This window comes from Lithobates pipiens, unplaced genomic scaffold (assembly GCF_037356315.1).
Source record: "Lithobates pipiens isolate NorthernLeopardFrog02 unplaced genomic scaffold, aLitPip1_a1.2 Scaffold_23, whole genome shotgun sequence".
In the NCBI taxonomy this organism is placed as follows: domain Eukaryota; kingdom Metazoa; phylum Chordata; class Amphibia; order Anura; family Ranidae; genus Lithobates; species Lithobates pipiens.
Genome location: NW_027507785.1, coordinates 2506439 through 2526802, shown reverse-complemented (window position 1 = coordinate 2526802; position 20364 = coordinate 2506439). Strand labels below are relative to the sequence as shown.

The window sequence follows — 20364 nt, the reverse complement described above, 5'->3', positions numbered from 1 at the left end:
AGGGACATTTTGGACGCTGATATAACAGACAGGGAAATTGAGAGGGCCATTAGGTCCTTCCCTCCCCATAAATCCCCTGGTCCTGATGGTTTCTGTGTCGAATGGTATCGGTCACATTTGGAGGACTTGGTGCCTAGGCTAAAATATCTCTTTCGTTACTGTCTTGAACACAAGTGTCTTCCTGACTCCTGGTTAGAGGCACAGGTTATTCTGCTGCCAAAGCCAGGCAAGGATCCCCTGTCATGTTCATCGTACAGGCCAATAGCGCTGCTGAATCAAGATTTAAAAATCTTAACGAAAGTTTTGGCTACTAGACTTTCACAAGTCATTACCACCTTGGTGGACATAGATCAGATGGGTTTTATCCCCCAAAAATCTACGGACACCAACCTGTGCAGACTGTTTGCTCATTTACAGATTGAACATGACAGGACAGGCACGAGAGTAGTGGTATCCCTCGACATGGCTAAGGCCTTTGACTCAGTGGACTGGCAGTATATGCTGGCAGTGCTGAGGCACATGGGCTTTGGAGAGGTTTTCGTGACCTGGATATCTCTACTCTATAGCAATCCCCGGGCGGTTATTAAAATAGGTACCTCAATCTCCTCTCAGTTTAAAGTGGGCAGGGGCACGCGTCAAGGGTGCCCTCTGTTCCCATCCTTATTTGCGCTAGCAATAGAGCCCCTGGCAATAGCTTTGCGGAGGTCCCCTGAGGTTGGAGCATTGGAGGTAGGGTTCATTAAGGAATGCATAGCGCTATATGCAGATGATATGCTTCTCTTTCTGCAGGACGCAGGGTCATCCTTGGAGGCAGTGTTTGAGGTGCTGGACAAATTTGCCACATACTCAGGGCTACGAGTTAACTGAGAGAAGTCCAACGTGATGGCTATTGATGGGGAGGCCCGTGCTCTGGCGACCGTCAAGGTTCCCATTGCATGGGTGCAGGAGTTCAAGTATTTGGGTGTGCGGGTATCACCAAGGGTAGGTGACTATATGTCTCTAAATCTTCTTCCATTACTGGCCAAGGTTAAGGTGCAACTAGATGCATGGAAACACTTGCCGCTGTCCCTGATTGGTAGAGTGAATCTGCTTAAAATGAAAGTCCTGCCGGTGTTCCTATACTTTCTGCGAAACTCACCAATTTGGATTCCTTGTTCTTTTTTTATAAGGGTGAATAGTTTATTTAGTTCATTTTTATGGGCCGCCACACATCCCAGGATAAGTCTCCGTGTTTTTCAGGAACCCTGGGGTCAAGGTGGCTTGGCATTACCAGATCTTTTTAAGTATTTCATAGCTGGACAGATGGTAGTGGCCCGGCGTTGGTTAACAAGGGATGACGGGGACTCGGCTACGGTATTAGAGGCAGCCCTTCTGGGCTCATATGAGAGTTTATCCTACTTTGTATACAGGGATACAAGGGCTTCCCCTTCTCTGACGGCCTCAATGTGAGCAACGGTGAGAGCGTGGGACAGGGCACAGGTTTTGATGAAGAACAGGGTGGGGTGTTGGTCGCCGGACACTCCTCTCTGGTTCAATCCCCGTTTGTTGCATTTTGGTGCGATTCCTGACCCAGTGATCTGGGCCAGGGTTGGCATCAAACAGCTGGGGCACGTAGTGGGGGGGGCGAGGCTATATACGTTTGACCAACTAAAAGCTAAATACAATCTACCTAATTGGTATTTGTTTCGCTACCTCCAGCTGAGGCATGCCTTCCTCACTCAGTTCGATTCCGACGCTGTGGAGCTTGGTGTGACTCCCCTGGAGAGGGTGCTGCGGACGGAGGACTTGCTGAAGCCTCTGTCCGCGGTCTAAAGAGAGTTGTTCGTTGAAAGGCCAAATATGATCCAGAAATGTAGAGACACATGGAGTGCTTTAGTGACAGTTTTTGGAGGGGAAGATTTGGAGGGGAAGATTGGGAAGATGACATGTGGGATTACCCGTTTCAGACCCTGGTATCAGCAAGATATAGACTTATTCAATTTAAAATTCTATACAGGGTGTACTATACTCCTGCACGGCTAGCTGGAATGTATGGTACGGGTTCAGCGGGGTGCTGGCGTTGTACGGCGGACCGTGCTGGCTTTGATCATATATTTTGGCAGTGCCAGCAGATTAAGGACAAAAAAAGAAACTATTAGATAAGCACTTGAACGACCGAAACATACAGGTATATACAATGTAATAATGACATATAATCACACACATAGGTTGGACTTGTGTCTTTTTTCAACCTCACCTACTATGTAACTATATGTAACTATGAACCCCTGAAGGCTTCTCGCAGAACCCCGGATGAGAAACACTGGTCTGTATAATTCCATCCCATTAAAATTGTTCTCAATATCTTATCCAGATCAGTTATCGAGCCACCGACCCTCGCCTGAGTGATGGGAAAATGTATCCAACTTTATTCCGTATGACCCCAGATGATCGGGTCCATTATACAGCCCTTATAAAACTGTTGCAGCATTTTGGGTGGAACTGGGTTGGAATATTAACAGCATGGGATGGCAGCGGTGATGAGGAGGCCCAAGAGCTGAGCAAGATGATGAGCCAACACGGGATCTGTACAGAATATATCCTTAAAATCCAAGACGTTTTTAAAAAAGATAATTTTCAGAATATCATCATCAATTATATTCTTGGTAATTCAACAGCTAAAGTTGCCATAGTGTGTGGAACTGCCACAATGCACTTTTTTACTCCTTATATGTCCTCGATTTTAAATCAGATCACATTGATTTTCCCACCTTCATGGAATAAACTATATACTGCGAATATAAATGACTCTATAGCGATCAACTGCAGCTTCGTATTTGTTTGGCCACAACAAATGCCCATAAATGTCAATATTTATCCCCGTGGATTCAACGTCTCCCACTGCTTACATGACCCGATAATGGAAGATATTTGGCTTTATTTTCTTCATTGTCTTTCCCCAAACAAAAAGAAAAATGATCTTTTTTCTTTAGGGTATTCTTTTTTGCCAGAATTTTGTACCGGTTTAATAGAGTCGTCCTCCATATTTGCTGAAGATACACCAATACCTTCCTTTGCATACACGGCTGTATATGTTCTGGCCAAAGCTCTACATGACATGAAAAAAATATCTGAACACAATGGATTCCAGCACAGAGTAAGTTGGATAATAAGTGTTTGTATTACTCTGACCCTGTCCTATATTATATAATAATTATCAGAATGATTGGCCATCTCTCTCCTCTCTCTCACTGTCTGGGCAATCAGGAAAATTGCAAATGTGATGGGATATTTTTGGTCTTTTATATATATACATACACACACACACACATATACACATATATATATTTTTTATTTTTTATTTTTTACTATTTGCTTTGTATACACCCTGTTAGGAGACACATCAAAGAAGAACTGCAGTCTGCACACATAATAAAAACATCTTTGCCATTCTGAAGCTTCCCTCCAACCACTTTGCATATTATTTTATATATACTGTGATTCTGTGTAGCATAGCAAATATGCTGCAGAAATCTCCCTCCACTGAGTCTGGCTGCATCCATTTTAACTGTGGGCAGCTGAAGCTGCTGCCTGTTCACTTCCTGGATTTACACAGACACACAGAGGCACACCTCAAGCTCTGCAGCTTTCATTGGACTTCTTATGACTCATCCCCCCTTCCTGGCAAACTCTCACGAAAGTGATGCCGCGTACACACGACCATTTCTGAAACGCTGAAACAGTCTTGCCTACACACGATGACACCAAAGTCCTAACGTCTAGAATGCGATGACGTACATCACGTATTACGGGACTAGAAAAAGGAAATTCAATAGCCAGTGGCCAATAGCTGCTGTCTCGTACTTGCTTCAGAGCATGCGTAGTTTTTGCTCTATCGGTTTTCTTTAAAAAATCTGACAATGTGATTGTCTGGATTAGGGATGAGCTTGGTGTTCGAGTTGAACGCATGTTCGACTTGAACACCGGCTGTTCGACTGTTCGGCGAAGCCAGAACTCTGTGGGCCGTTAGCGCCAAATTCACGTGGCACTCACGGCCAACAATGCACTGCGCCATCGCAGTGCATTGCTGGCTCATAATTGGCCATGCATGCACTGTGACCCCGCATGCTTGGCCAATCACAGCGCCGGCAGCGTGGAGAGCCATGATTGGCCACAGGCAGAATGCCTGTGGCCAATTATAGCTCAGGCTGTGTTGTACACGCCCCACACTATATAAGGCCGCCAGCATGGCGGCCTTGTGTAGTGTTCCGGCATCTGCAGGAGTTAGTGGATGTTGTCTGTGTGCCTTCACCACACAATACATCTGTATCTACCCTTCATTGCTGTTCTGAGTATTCTCTAATTGAGCCATCTGCCATCTGCAGGAGTTAGTGGGTGACTGGGTGTTGTCTGTGTGCCAGCCCCGCAGAATACACCTGTATCTACCCTTCATTGCTGTTCTCTAATTGAGCCATCTGCAGGAGTTAGTTGGTGTTGTGTGCCTCCAGAGCAGTATACACCTGTAGCTACCTATATTGCTCTTCTCTAATTGAGCCATCTGCAGGAGTTAGTGGTTGTTGTGTGCCTCCAGCACAGCACAATATACACCTGTATCTACCCTTTATTACTGGTGTTCTATAATAAAGGCATCTTCGGGAGTTAGTGGGTGTTTTGTGCCTCCAGCACAATATACTCTACCCAATTGCTGGTTTTACCATCTCCCTGCAGGCCATTACCATGTCTGGAAGGCCAACAAGGAGAGGCAGACAGGCCAATAAAAGAGGGCAAGCATGCTCTGTGTCTAGAGACAACAGTGTTGGTCGTGGACGCTGTGCATCGTCATCAGCATGTGGCCATGGGACACGCTTGTCCTTATTTTCGGCAGCTGGACGTGTTGAGCCTCATCATGCCGAAGACTTGGTAGAGTGGATAACCAAGCCCTCTTCATCCTCCTCATCCTCTCTCACCCAGGCTCAGGGTACTAGCAAAGCAGCTGCCAACGCATCCTCTTCCCTCGTCTCAATGTCATCATCAGTGACTCCTTCCCTAGACCCACCACGTCCTCCTGAGGAGTCTCCTGAACTCTTTGAGCACAGTGTTGGGTACATGCTAAGTGTCACATGATCTGTCATTACATATACACACACCTTTGTGAAAGGCCCCAGAGGCTGCAACACCTAAGCAAGAGGCACCACTAATCAAACACCGCCATGAAGACCAAGGAGCTCTCCAAACAAGTAAGGGACAATGTTGTTGAGAAGTCAGGGTTAGATCATAAAAAAATATCCAAATCTTTGATGATCCCCTAGGAGCATCATCAAATCTATCATAACCAAATGGAAAAAACATGGCACAACAGCAAACCTGCCAAGAGACGGGCGCACACCAAAACTCACGGAGCAGACAAGGAGGGCATTAATCAGAGAGGAGCACAGAGACCTAAGGTAACCCTGGAGGAGCTGCGGAGTTCCACAGCAGAGACTGGAGTATCTGTACATAGGACGACAATAAGCCGCCAGCTCTATAGAGTTGGGCTTTATGACAGAGTGGCCAGAAGAAAGACATTACTTTCAGCAAAAAAAAAACAAAATGGCATGTTTTGAGTTTGCGAAAAGGCATGTGGGAGACTCCCAAAATATATGGAGGAAGGAGCTCTGGTCTGATGTATGGAGGAAGGTGCTCTGGTCTGATGAGATTAAATTGATCTTTTTTGGCCATCAAAGAAACACTATGTCTGGCGCAAACCCAACACATCACATCACATCACCCAAAGAACACCATCCCCACAGTGAAGCATGGTGGTGGCAGCATCATGCTGTGGGGATGTATTTCCTCAGTCAGGACTGGGAAACTGGTCAGAGTTGAGGGAAAGATGGATGGTGCTAAATACAGGGATATTCTTGAGCAAAACCTGTAGCACTCGGTGTGTGATTTGAGGCTAGGACGGAGGTTCACCTTCCAGTAGGACAATGACCCCAAACACTGCTAAAGCAACACTTGAGTGGTTTAAGGGGAAACATGGAAATGTGTTGGAATGGCCTAGTCAAAGCCCAGACCTCAATCCAATAGAAAATCTGTGGTCAGACTTAAAGATTACTGCTCACAAGCGCAAACATCCAACTTGAAGGAGCTGGAGCAGTTTTACCAGGAGGAATGGGCAAAAATCTCAGTGGTAAGATGTGGCAAGACTTATAGAGACTTATCCAAAGAGACTCGGAGCTGTGATAGCTGCAAAAGGTGGCTCTACAAAGTATTGACTTTAGGGGGGGTGAATAGTTTTGCACATAGATTTTTTTCTGTTATTTTGTCCTATTGTTGTTTGCTTCACAATAAAAAAAAAAAAATTCTTCAAAGTTGTGGGCGTGTTCTGTAAATTAAATGATGCAAATCCTCAAACAATCCATGTTAATTCCAGGATGTGGGGCAACAAAACACGGAAAATGGCAAGAGGGTGAATACTTTTGCAAGACACTTTAGGCTTCCTAAAATTCGATCTATGGTGGAGATAAAGGGTTTATCGACTGTCCCAGACACCCCCTCCCCCCCCTCGTGAGCTAAACTGTCTGGGCTGGCAACAACCCTATCCTCTTTAACCACTTGAGCCCTGGAAGGATTTGCCCCCTAATGACCAGGCCATTTTTTGCGTTTCGGCACTGCGTAATTTTAACTGACAATTGTGCGGCCGTGTGACGTTGTACCCAAACAAAATTGACGTCCTTTTTTTCCCACAAATAGAGCTTTCTTTTGGTGGTATTTGATCACCTCTGCAGTTTTTATTTCTTGGGGAATAAATAAAAAAAGTGTGACAATTTTGAAAAGCAATATTCTTCCTCAGTTTAGGCTGATATGTGTATTTCTACATATTTTTGGTAAAAAAAAATTGCTATAAGCGTATATTGATTGGTTTGCGCAAAAGTTATAGCGTCTACAAAATAGGGAATATATATATGGCATTTTTATTATTATACATATATTTTTTTTTTAACAGAAATGGAGGCAACCTGCGATTTTTAGTGGGACTGTGACATTGCGGTGGACAGAAGGGACACGTTTGATACATTTTTGGAACCATTGACATTTATACAGTGATCAGAGCTATAAAAATGCACTGATTACTGTATAAATATCATTGGGAAAGGGTTGACACTAGACGGCAATCAAGGGGTTAAATGTGTTTCCTGGGAGGTGTTTCTAACTGTAGGAGGATGTGACTGACTAGAGGAGGAGGAGCCAGATCGCTGTTCCTAGCTAGGGAGATGATCCGTCTCTCCTCTCCTGACAGAATGGGGAAGTGTGCGTTTACACGCACACATCCCCCCATTCTGGCTCTCATGGCCCACGATCGCGCATTGGCTGGTGGACATCGCACTTACCGGCCACGTGCATCGTGGGTGCCCCAGCCGCTATAGCTGTTTAAAGGGAAGACGCGCAGCTACAGCGATTTGCGGGAGAGAGCCGACCTGTCGCTGTATAATGACAGGCGGCTGGTCGGCTAGCGGTTAAGTCATTTAGTTCAATGGCGCAAATTGGTGTACATCATAGAGAACCATAGTACGGAAATCAGTAAAGAAGATAACCATTCTGATGCTCGGTTTGAACTTTGACAAGTCGTCTTCACCATTTCTAGATGCCTAAATCCATGTGATTGGCTGATTAGCAATTTGTGTTACCATGACATTGAACAGCTGTACCTAATGAAGTGGCCAGTGAGTGTTGTATGTATGTATGTATGCATGTATGTATGTATGTACGCACACACACACACACACACACATATATATATATATATCAAAGGGTTAGTAAAAATATATAAACGCAGTGCAAATGCTGAGAATAAAATTACTAAAACAGCACTAAAAAAATTAAAAAATCAGAGATTAGTCCAATCATGAAAATCCTCAATAATGTCCCATCCACCTTAAGATCGAATTTGGATGCATAGTGAAGTGATATACAGTTCATATGAAGAGTTGGTAAAGACTGGAAAACACAGGGTTAATAACGAAGGGTGCGCCTGTCACCAGATATACAATTCACCACATGCTTTGCACACTCCCCCTGGGGGGGGGGGGGAACTCACCAGAAAAAACTGGGTAAGGAGACACTCAATCAAAGCTTGCAGACCATTAACTGTGTCTTATTTCCACATCCTCATCATACATCACCAGGTGTGCAGGGAAAAGACTTTCCTCATCAAGTAGATATCCAATATACATGAAAGAAATCTTCCTATTTCCTCCTCGCCATATTTTACAAGGAATGCGGGGGGGTTAACATATAAGGCAAAACAGATTTGCATATAGAGTAAGCCCTTGTACACACGGTCAGACATTCTGATGGACAATGTCCGATCGGACCGTGTTGTCGGATAATCGGAGCGTGTGTGGGCTCCATCAGACTGTTTCCGTCGGAATATCCGACAGACCAAGTTTTCCAGCTGGGCTATAAATTTTTCCGACAACATGATCCGATCGGACTTTGTCGGATCGTGTGTAGAGAATTCCGATCGGACAAAGTGCCACGCATGCTCAGATCAAATTCCTAGACCAAAGCTATTGGCTACTAGCCTGAACGTAGTCCCGTCGTGACGAAAGTACGTCATCACGTTCTGAACGATCGGATTGTCCGACAACTTTGTCCGACCGTGTGTATGCAACAGTTTTGGACAAAATCCGTCAGACAAAATCCAACGGATTTGGTTGTCAGAATGTCCGACCGTGTGTACAAGGGCTAATATACCTTTTATTCAAACAAAGTTCCCCCGTACAAATAAAATCACCCCTTAGGTAAAAGCCACGTACATCACATAAAAGGTAATCAGCATCAATGAATGAACACATGCAGGGGGCGCTCTCGCTATACTCAGCTGTTTCCAGAAGCACTTTGGTCCTGCAGGAAGTATCTCTCACCGCTGGTTGGATCTCGGAGGGCTGTAGAGCGCAGGGCGTCATTTCGCTGTAGTATCCTGTAAGCAACACTCTGACCGGTTTCGTCGCATGGACTTCAACTGAGAGCTCAGCTACACAATTCATAGACAAATATATATATATATATATATCGCCTCCACTCCCGCTGTCAACCAATCAGAGAAACCTAGCGACAGATGACACCATCCATCCCTGCATCTCCCATTGGCCAGAAGCTACATGGATAGTGGGACATTTTTAAATGATATCCAGCACACATCTCCAACTAAGATGCATTAATCTACTAATCAGGCAGACCTCATCACCGCACCCGGAGCGCGTATATACTCAAAAAACCTATTGGGACATATGACACAAAACGAGCACCTTGTATTTATACAGCACGGCCGACTCAGGACCATACAGAGCATAGAAGCTCCCTAGCAACCGATGACACCTAAAAGGTGCCTGTGCCTGATTGGTCCGGTGGCGGCAAGGCTACAGAAATAATGGAAGCGTCACAATAGAAAAACTATTCAGCAATAGTACAAAGTAATAGAAGAATTTCTTTCATTATGAATACAATGGCTCTGCAAACAGTATATACTGTATCCTGCCACCCATAATGTATACTTATATTAAACAGAAAAGGGTGAAGATGTCGCCTATTATTCATTAAACAAGGGGCTAAAGTGAGATGTAAAAAAAAAAGGTGAAATTGGCACAAATACGCCATCTAATTATATCTGTAATATGTAGACCGTAATCGGTCCAACAGATACACCTTCCATCATGTCATTAAATGTCTTCAACTCAATTTTCCAAACACTTCAAAAATATAATATAAAAAAATATAAAACGAAATTCTTCTATAAACAATGAATTCATATAATCAGATAATACATACATCACTGAGTCGATCAATACATGAATACCTAAATACCCCAAAGATATCACAGAACAAGAGAAGGTAACTAAGCATCACCATGCTGTTGAGGAGAGAACAGGCTAAAAATAAAAATAAAAATCAGCATAAAAATAAAAATAAATATGTATAAATAAATGAATAAATAAATAAAAATAAAAATTAAACTAAAAGTCCACTAGTTCTGGATTTCTGGATGCCCAACAAATCTAAGCCCTTGTACACACGGTCGGACATTCTGAAAACCAAATCCGTTGGATTTTGTCCGAAAATGTCTAACGGATTTTGTCCGAAACTGTTGCATAGGGATGGCCGAACAGTTCGCCCGGTGGTCGTTTTGCGGCGAATTTCAGCTGTTCGCGGTCCGCCAGTTCGTCGGACTATTGGCGTCGTTCGCCCGGGGGACTTCCGTGTTTTTACTGTGTAAAGGAACTTTGACCTGATGACACATCCATCATGGGGTACAGGACAGCCAATTGAGACATGACAGCACATGGACCCTTGGACATTCCCGCTAACTTATAAATACACCCGATCCGGCGGCCATTTTACATTCTTTCTTCTGTCACTATAGGGAAAGGTTGCTGTTTGGAGCAGGGACAGATAAAACGCTAGCTATTTGGTACACAAAAGTTCTTTTCAGGACTGGTATAGGTGTTAGGTGTATATAGGTTTGCTGTGCTACTGATTGTTGCAGCAGCCTGAGTGTCTTTTGTCAGTTTAGAGAAAGGGACAGAGCGATGTGTGCTGCTATTTTAGGGACAGCCAGATTAGTCATCATCATCATCATTAGCTGTTACTATCAGGTCCACAAAAGTGCTATTCGAGTAACCAGTTATCGTTCCAGTCTCCTCTGTTTTTCCAGTTTGTATAGGGACAGGAAGGAAGCAGTGTGTCAGGCAGTGAGGGTCAGTTTAAACAGTAGCTGTTACTATTAGTTCCACAAAGGTTCTTTTCAGGACTGGTATCAGTGGTATGGTAATAGGCTTGTACACGTATAATATTCTTTCTTCCAAATATAGAAAGAATATTATACTTGACTGCTGCCCTTCTGCTGCAGTCTGCTAATCATTCACAACTCACTTGTTCCACAAAGCTCTTTATCAGGACTGGTAACTTGGTCTGTGTAGGGTGCTATAGTACATAGGGTTGAGTGAGGTACAGTCTGCCGTTCTGTAAGGACTGGTATCGGTCCACAATACATAGGGTTGAGGTGCACCACTGCTGACCGCTCCCCTATACTGCAGCAGTCCTTCAGCAGTATAGGGACTGACGTACAGTCTGCTAATCAGTCACACACAACCTACTTGGTCCACAAAGGTCCTTAAAAGGACTGGTAACTTGGTGTAGGGTGCTACAGTACATAGGGTTGAGTGAGGTACAGTCTGCTGTTCTGTAAGGACCGGTATCGGTCCACAATAGATAGGGTTTAGGTGCACCACTGCTGACCGCTGCCCTATACTGCAGCAGTCCTTCAGCAGTATAGGGACTGACGTACAGTCTGCTAATCAGTCACACACAACCTAATTGGTCCACAAAGGTCCTTATAAGGACTGGTAACTTGGTGTAGGGTGCTACAGTACATAGGGTTGAGTGAGGTACAGTCTGCTGTTCTGTAAGGACCAGTATCGGTCCACAATAGATAGGGTTGAGGTGCACCACTGCTGACCGCTGCCCTATACTGCAGCAGTCCTTCAGCAGTATAGGGACTGACGTACAGTCTGCTAATCAGTCACACACAACCTAATTGGTCCACAAAGGTCCTTATAAGGACTGGTAACTTAGTGTAGGGTGCTACAGTACATAGGGTTGAGTGAGGTACAGTCTGCTGTTCTGTAAGGACCGGTATCGGTCCACAATACATAGGGTTGAGGTGCACTACTGCTGACCGCTGCCCTATACTGCAGCAGTCCTTCATCGTTATAGGGACTAAGAGTTTTTTCACAGCGTCATTTAAAAAATGACAGGCAGAGGAAGAGGCAGGCCCTTCCGCAGGGGTGGTAGGGGTAGGGCAGGAGCAACAGCCTTGAGCCAAAGTGGGAAGTTGCAGAAGGTGCGTTCAATTACTTTAAAGGACACACCAGACTTGGTTGAGTGGCTCACTCAGCCTTACTCTTCTGCACCCTCCTCATCCTCTCGATCTGCACCCTCTTCTTCACTCTCTGCTATGTGCACCCCCAAAGACACTCTTACCACCGCCACCACATACCTTCCGCTTGAGTCACAGGAATTATTTTCCGATCCATATCAAGAGGACATTTCTGATGTGCAGCCACTCTTGGTATTGGATCAGGAAGAGGAGGTAGCAACAACCGCTACTCAGCAGTCTGACGACAGTACCCAGATCAGCCCAAGGAGGAGGTTGGTCCCCGGTGTTGCTGCCTACTCCGAGATCTCTACTTATAGCGGTGGGGAAGGTGACGTTGATGATGACGTGTCTAGTGATGTCACGTGGGTGCCCACAAGAGAGGAAGAGGAGGGGAGTTCAGAGGGAGATATGGACCAGCAGATAGGGAGGAGAAGCAGGAATAACTTACATTGCACAGGAGGGACAAAGCAGACTGCAAATGTATCAGGAGCGAGTCATCGACCATGTACGGTCACATCTGGCGCTCCCAGGACACCGGCACATGGCTTCGCAGTGTGGGCTTTTTTTAACGTGTCCGCTGCTGACAATAGCGTTGCCATCTGCAATCTTTGCAGTCAACACATTAGTCGCGTTAAGCCCAACACTCACCTAGGGACGACCGCTTTAAGAAGGCACATGGGCAGCCATCACCGAGCCGAGTGGGAGCAACGGAACACACAAAGCCACACTGCAGGCTCTCACCGTCTAGCCTCGTCTTCTACTTCTCCTTCTCCTCTCTCCTCACAATTGTCCTCCACTCCACCTTCCATCACGCCAAGCTCACATTTTTCTGCAAAAAGGCAGGCTTCCGTGGGCCTAATGTTCGAGCGTAAAAAAAAAATGATGACGCCGGATAACCCTCTTGCCCAACGATTGACGGCTGGCTTGTCAGAACTGATAGGCCGCCAACTACTGCCATATAAACTGGTGGACTCGAGGCCTTTCGCAAATTTGTGGCCATTGGAACTCCACAATGGAAGGTCCCAGGAAGGAAGTATTTCTCAGAGAAGGGCATCCCAGAGCTATATGGCCATGTTCAGCGGCAAGTGAATGTATCTCGGGCACACAGTGTTGGTGCCAAGATACATCTGACCACAGACACGTGGTCTAGCAAACACGGGCAGGGAAGGTATATCACTTTTACTGCCCACTGGGTGAACCCTCTGACGGCCGTCAAGCATGTAACCCGTGGCACCCGTGTAGATTTGGTTTTACCGCCACGGATTGCATGCAGGCCTGACTCTTCTTCTCCTCCTCCTCCTACTCCATCCTCCTCCCTCTCCTCCTCAGCTGCCTCCTGCTTTTCCGCTGCTAGCGTCTCTTCTGCTGCACCGCCCAAGCTCCCCAGAACCTATTCCACATGCCAGGTGAGACGTTGCCATGCTGTGCTGCATCTGTTGTGCCTGGAAGCCAAGAGCCACACTGGCCCGGCACTCCTTTCAGCTTTGCGTTCACAGGCAGATCAGTGGCTAACACCGCTCAATTTGACAGTTGGTAAAGTGGTGTGTGACAACGGTAACAATCTGCTTAGCGCATTGAAACAGGGCAAAATCACGCACATGCCATGCATGGCACACGTCTTAAACTTGGTCGTACAGCGATTCGTTGTCAAATACCCTGGGGTCCAGGACATCTTGCGGCAGGCAAGGAAAATCTCGGCCCATTTCAGAATATCTTACACGGCCATGGCTCGCCTTGCTGACATTCAGCGGCGACACAATCTGCCGGTCAGATGTCTTATTTGCGATTGCCCCGACGCAATGGAACTCAAACTTCTATATGCTTGATTGGCTGCTCCAGCAGAAACGTGCAGTTAACATCTACCTGTATGAACTTTGCGGCAGAAACGTTCTGGGGAGCTGGGGTTTTTTTCACCGCTCCAGTGGCTGCTCATGCGCAACGCATGTAGACTTCTGAGGCCATTTGAGGAGATCACCAAAATGGTGAGTCGCAGCCATGGCGCCATCAGTGACATGGTACCTTATCCCTTCTTTATGGAGCGTGCATTGCGTCGTGTCATTGATCAAGCTGTGGAGGAGCAGGAGCGGGAAGATGAGGAAGTCGCAATGCTGGATGAATTCCCAGGGGGGGCTACTCTATCTGAGACAAGTCAACAACAGGAGTCTGAAGAGGAGTCAGAGGAGGATGGTGCCAGGGCGGATGAGGAGGAGCAAGAAGAGCATGCTTTAAACCTTTCTGGGATCCCTGTTGTGCGTGGATGGGGAGAGGAGAATGAAGAGGACGACATTATCCTGGATGATGAGCAAGAGGCAGGCCACCACACCGCTTCCACTTTAGTGCAAATGGGGGCCTTCATGCTCCAGTGTTTTAATAGGGACCCCCATATAAAAAGCATAAGGGTCAAGGACCAGTACTGGGTGGCAACGTACTTAGACCCCCGGTACAAACACAAAATGGCGGAAATGTTACCGCCGTCGCAGAGGGCTGTCAGAATGCAGCACTTCCAGGCCTTGCTTCGAGAAATGCTGCATTCTGCTTTTGCGTGCGCTGGCAGAGGAGCAATTCCCACTCCCAGAGAAGGAGTTGCGGGTACCAATCCAATAGCGCCTGCAAGAAGAGGGCGGTTTGAAGATGTGTTGGTGACTTCGGATATGAGGTCATTCTTTCAGCCGACCCATCGACAGGTGTCATCCGGATCCAGCATCAGGGAACGCCTAGACCATCAGGTGTTCGACTACATTGGGTTAACGGCCGATGTGGACGCTCTGAGGAGTGATGAACCCCTGGACTACTGGGTGGGCAGGCTTGACCTCTGGCCAGAGCTTGCCCAATTTGCAATCGAACTGTTGGCTTGCCCCTCATCCAGTGTCCTGTCCGAAAGGACGTTCAGCGCAGCAGGGGGGATCGTGACCGATAAGCGTACTCGCCTAGCTCACGACAGTGTTAACTACCTCACATTTCTAAAAATGAATGAGGCATGGATCTCGGAGGAATTCAACACATGTGACCAGTAGACCATGTATATGTCTATAAACAATTTTTTTAATCAAGCACACAGACCTTCTTTCTTCATTTGGCTCACTTCCTTGTCCCAAAAAAGCACACCGTACTATATGCCCCTACCCTCCTCTTTGAAGAGGTTGAGCGGTGTCATATTTCTACTGGGGCTGCTTATGAGGGGATCACACCATCCCTGTGCTGTGCTGACTTCCTCCTGGGGGTTCCTATTATGAGGGGATCACACCATCCCTGTGCTGTGCTGATTTTCTCCTGGGCCTGCTTATTATGAGGGGATCACACCATCCCTGTGCTGTGCTGATTTTCTCCTGGGCCTGCTTATTATGAGGGGATCGCACCATCCCTGGCTGTGCTGATTTTCTCCTGGGCCTGCTTATTATGAGGGGATCACACCATCCCTGTGCTGTGCTGACTTCCTCCTGGGGGTTCTTATTATGAGGGGATCACACCATCCCTGTGCTGTGCTGATTTTCTCCTGGGGGTTCTTATTATGAGGGGATCACACCATCCCTGTGCTGTGCTGATTTTCTCCTGGGCTTGCTTATTATGAGGGGATCACACCATCCCTGTGCTGTGCTGACTTACTCCTGGGGGTTCTTATTATGAGGGGATCACACCATCCCTGTGCTGTGCTGAGTTTCTCCTGGGCCTGCTTATTATGAGGGGATCACACCATCCCTGTGCTGTGCTGATTTTCTCCTGGGCCTGCTTATTATGAGGGGATCACACCATCCCTGTGCTGTGCTGACTTACTCCTGGGGGTTCTTATTATGAGGGGATCACACCATCCCTGTGCTGTGCTGACTTCCTCCTGGGGCTGCTTACGGTGCTGCTGTCAGTGCTGTATATCACGTTGCTGGTGTGAGTGCTTAATGTCACGCTGCTGATGTCAGTGCTCTCTATCACGGTGCTGCTGTCAGTGCTGTATATCAAGGTGCGGGTGTGAGTGCTTAATGTCACGCTGTTGATGTCAGTGCTCTCTATCACGGTGCTGCTGTCAGTGCTGTATATCACGGTGCCGATGTCAGTGCTGTATGTCACGCTTCTGATGTCAGTGCTCTCTATCACGGTGCTGCTGTCAGTGCTGTATATCACGGTGCTGATGTCAGTGCTGTATGTCATGCTTCTGATGTCAGTGCTCTCTATCACGGTGCTGCTGTCAGTGCTGTATATCACGGTGCTGGTGTGAGTGATTTATGTCACGCTGCTGATGTCAGTGCTCTCTATCACGGTGCTGCTGTCAGTGCTGTATATCACGGTGTTGGTGTGAGTGATTTATGTCACGCTGCTGATGTCAGTGCTCTCTATCACGGTGTTGCTGTCAATGCTGTATGTCACGGTGCTGGTGTTAATGCTTTATGTCACGCTGCTGATGTTAGTGCTCTCTATCACGGTGCTGTTGTCAGATGACTCTATCACGGTGCAGGTGTCATTGCTGTATGTCACGCTGCTGGTGATCATCTCCTGCACCCTCTTCTTTGCCTACCCTGGTCCCTGACCTTCCCTCTCCTCCATTGCCTTCATGCGCTCCACAGTCCTGAATTGTCAGAACAATTTCCCATATAAAAAAAGAATGCTTGTAGTTATCGATCCCAAATTCACCTCATACATGTGTTATGTCATTGGCCATGTGGTGGGACTATGTTTGCACAGCTAATAATTATTTTGTGGCTGCAAATTTGACCTAAAGGTTTGCGAAGTTCGCCTCCCATTGAAGTCAATGGGGCCCGCCGCGAACGTTCCGTTTTTCGCGAACTATCGGCCGTGGTCCGCGTTCGCGAAACGTCCCGTCGGAAGTTCGTCCATCACTAGTAAAGAGCCTACGTCATAGACTCTTTACCAAAATCAGAAATCCAGTATGTCAGAGCGAAGAAAAAAATAAAGTGCAGCTTTTGTTCAATAAATAATGATTAACCACTTAAGCCCCAGACCATTTTCCAGCTAAAGCACCACGCCCCTTTTTGTGATTCGGCACTGCGCCGCTTTAACTGACAATTGTGCAGTCGTGCGACGTGGCTCCAAAATAAAATTGACGTCCTTTTTTTCCCACAAATAGAGCTTTCTTTTGGTGGTATTTGATCACCTCTGCAGTTTTTTTTTTTTAAACAAAAAAAAGAGCGACAATTTTTTAAAATATTTTGCTATAATAAATATCCCCCAAAAATATATTAAAAAAAACATTTTCTTCCTCAGTTTAGGCCGATACGTATTCTTCTACATATTTTTGGTTAAAAAAAAATCGCAATAAGCGTTCATTGATTGGTTTGCGCAAAAGTTATAGCGTGTACAAAATAGGGGATAGTTTTATGGCATTTTTATTAATATTTTTTTACTAGTAATGGCGGCGATCAGCGATTTTTATTGTGACTGCGTCATTATGGCGGACACGTCGGACAATTTTGACACATTTTTGGGACCATTGGCATTAATACAGCGATCAATGAAATAAAAAATGCACTGATTACTGTAAAAATGTCACTGGCAGTGAAGGGGTTAACCACTAGGGGGCAGTGTAGGGGTTAAGAGTGTGTTTTTTTTTAACTGTAGGGGGGGCGTGGCTTGGCGTCTGACCTCACTGATTGTCTTTCCCTATAACAGGGAACAGACGATCGGTGACAGCCTCAGTAGGAAACACGGGGGAGAGACCTCTCCTCGTTCTTCAGCTCTGTGACCTGATCGCGGGACACCGGCAGTGAACGACCCACGGCTGGGCACTTAAAGGGCAACGTTCCTGTACGTGCTTGTGCCCAGCCGTGCCATTCTGGCGACACACATCGGCGTGAGGCGGTCCTTAAGCGGTTTAATAATTGCAAAAGTGAAACGTGCAAAAATGGTGACAATCCAAATCCAAAATTCAAACCAAATCAATATTAATATGTAAATGTGCAATAAAAAAATTAATAAAAATTAATTCATATGTGAGTCCATAAATAAAAAAGCCAACGGATAGTGTGACTTGATTGAATAAAAATAATATACTTGACCACGTGGGACCCGTCACCTTTAATCACCACTAATAAGATGGGGGCTTACCAGATCACCAGTGACCCCCTGTTTAAGGGAGGTCCGTCAGCGCGTATAATGTCACAAATTCCGGCTCCAGACGCCCAGATGTGAAAAAACGGGCATCTCCTATCTGCAGACTCCGCAGCTCAGGTGATCAGTCACCACAAACTTCCCAAATATTGGCCAGCGCGAAGGCTCGTGCAAAAAAAAAGTGCTCCGAATCGTGTGATATGTTTTAACACCAAAAAAAAGTTTTTTTCTTTATTGCATAAAGTCAGATGCTGTAAAAAGGACTCCTCCGAGTCTCCAATGTACAGATTGCATTTAAAATACAAACAGCATTGAAAACGAAAAATAAAATTGCTAGCAGATAAAAAAAAAACCTGTATGTGGTTTTAAATTGAAATCGCACATGCGCAGGACATGTGGAAACAGCTACCTGATGAACGTTTCGTCACAGGTCTGACGTCATCAGGAGTACGCACCCACACTCCTGCTCTGAGTGCTTATATAGTCCATTGGCAAGGGGAGGAGACCTTTCCATAGGTTGAGCTGACAACGCTCCCTCTAAAGTTACAAATGATATCCCAGACAGGTATATACAAACAAAGGGTGTATCAAATCTAACAGAAATAAAACATGGACAGCCCAATACTTACAAAGGCCTGAGTGGGCAAAGATGACCATATATTTCACCTTTTTGTTTTGTTGGATACAAACAAAAGTGAAAAACCAGCATTCCACGTATAAAAAGAATCACCGCCATCTAGTGGTTGCAAAATCAAATTACAGACACAATGATCCAATTTTTTGAAATAATCATACTAATAATATAGCACCATCTAGTGATGGCAAAGTATAACTGCCAATGCAACAATCAAATTCTAAAAAAGGCATACTGCCTGCCTTTGCCGATGGCCTGCTCATATTATAATAGACCCATAATTCTAACATAAAAGATCAATGTTTAACCAATTAAGCGATCCACATAAATTTTAAATAAAAAATATATTAATAAATTAGAATAAAAATATTAAAAAATTATTTGTTAACCACTTCCCACCCGGCCAATGTACATATACGGCCGGATGGGAGCCGCCTCCTTCTGACTGGACGTTCAGGAACGTCCATCAGAAGGAGGGGATCACGCGCGTGCCCACGCAGCGGCGCGATCCCGATGCGCTCGTGTCACCCGGACACGACGCATCTCGGATCGGCAGGAGGGCTCTGTGATTGGCCCTCCTGATCACATGATGGCCGTGTCTAATCACAGCTGTCCTGTGATCTAAACAAACAGCTGGTTGCTAGGCAATCGGCTCTCCTCTCCTCACATGGAAGTCGTAGCTGAGGAGAGGAGAGCAGATCGCTGCAGCCGGCTGGTGATCAGTGAGTATGAGCTGTTTTTACAGCTTTTTACTCACTGATCACTAGTCTAGTGTAAACACACAGTGTAAACACACATGTCACCACAATACACGTCACCACACATGTCCCCAAAACACATGTCCCCACACATGTCCCCAAAACACACATGTCCCCAAATAATAAAAACACATGTCCCCAAATAATAAAAACACATGTCCCCCACATATTTCCCACTAAAATCACATGTCCCAATGATTATCTGCACACATATGTCCGTGATCACCTGCACACATATGTACATGATCATTTGCGTACATATGTCTGTGATCACACAAACCAATTATTATACACTTAACGGAATTTTTTTTACCAAAAACATGTAGCAGAATAAATTTTGGCTTAAATTTACGACAGAATTTGATTTCATCAGAATATGGCAACCTTGGGTGGACCATTTTCTACCAAAAGATTTTGATACACGTCTTATGGCCCCTTAGCCCACGCTGATTGTTAGTTTGGGCTCTGCGGGTTCTCCAGGCCTTCCGACCATACCTTTTTCTCCTCTTTTCTTTGCTTCCTTTCTCATTTTGTGCCTCTTTTCCTATTCTTCTTCCTCCCTCTCATCCTGTCTTTCCCTCTCTTCTCCTTTCTCTCTCTCTGTTATATGTGTAAAATTCACCCAGCGGAACTTTATTTTACGACATCATCTGTGGTAATAGCTGCCACTACAGCATTGTTTGTTACATGTCTCTCCTCCTATGGAAGTTGTCAGTTTTATTTTTTATTTTTTCTTGACCCCCTTCTTGGATGCTTTTTTGTTCGCTAGCTTTCTTATGCGAGAGGCTCGTGAGCGTGCTTTAACACTGTTTGGACTATCTGTATTTGCAAAATTTTGTAGCAGCTCATTTAACTATAATCTGTTACGGTTACTAATGTAAACTGTTCTGCTTATTTCTATGTGTCTTACTTGACTTTTCAATAAAATATTTGAAACGAAAATTTGATTTCATTGGATTTCTTTTAAAATTGAAAGAAGAAAATGCTGTTTTTTTTTCAAAATTTCCGCTTTTTTTGCG

At 45.5% G+C, this 20364-nt stretch overlaps 1 protein-coding gene across 1 annotated transcript in view; it reads left to right on the top strand.

Annotated features, from left to right (window-relative positions):
• Positions 1–882: 882 nt before the first annotated feature.
• The window catches only part of LOC143926786 (vomeronasal type-2 receptor 26-like), an 80094-nt gene continuing 60612 nt past the window's right edge, over positions 883–20364 (top strand). The window contains exons 1-2 of the mRNA XM_077450834.1: positions 883–981; positions 2354–2645. Of these exons, the coding sequence (XP_077306960.1) occupies positions 883–981; positions 2354–2645 (391 nt within the window). The remainder of the gene's footprint in view (positions 982–2353; positions 2646–20364) is intronic.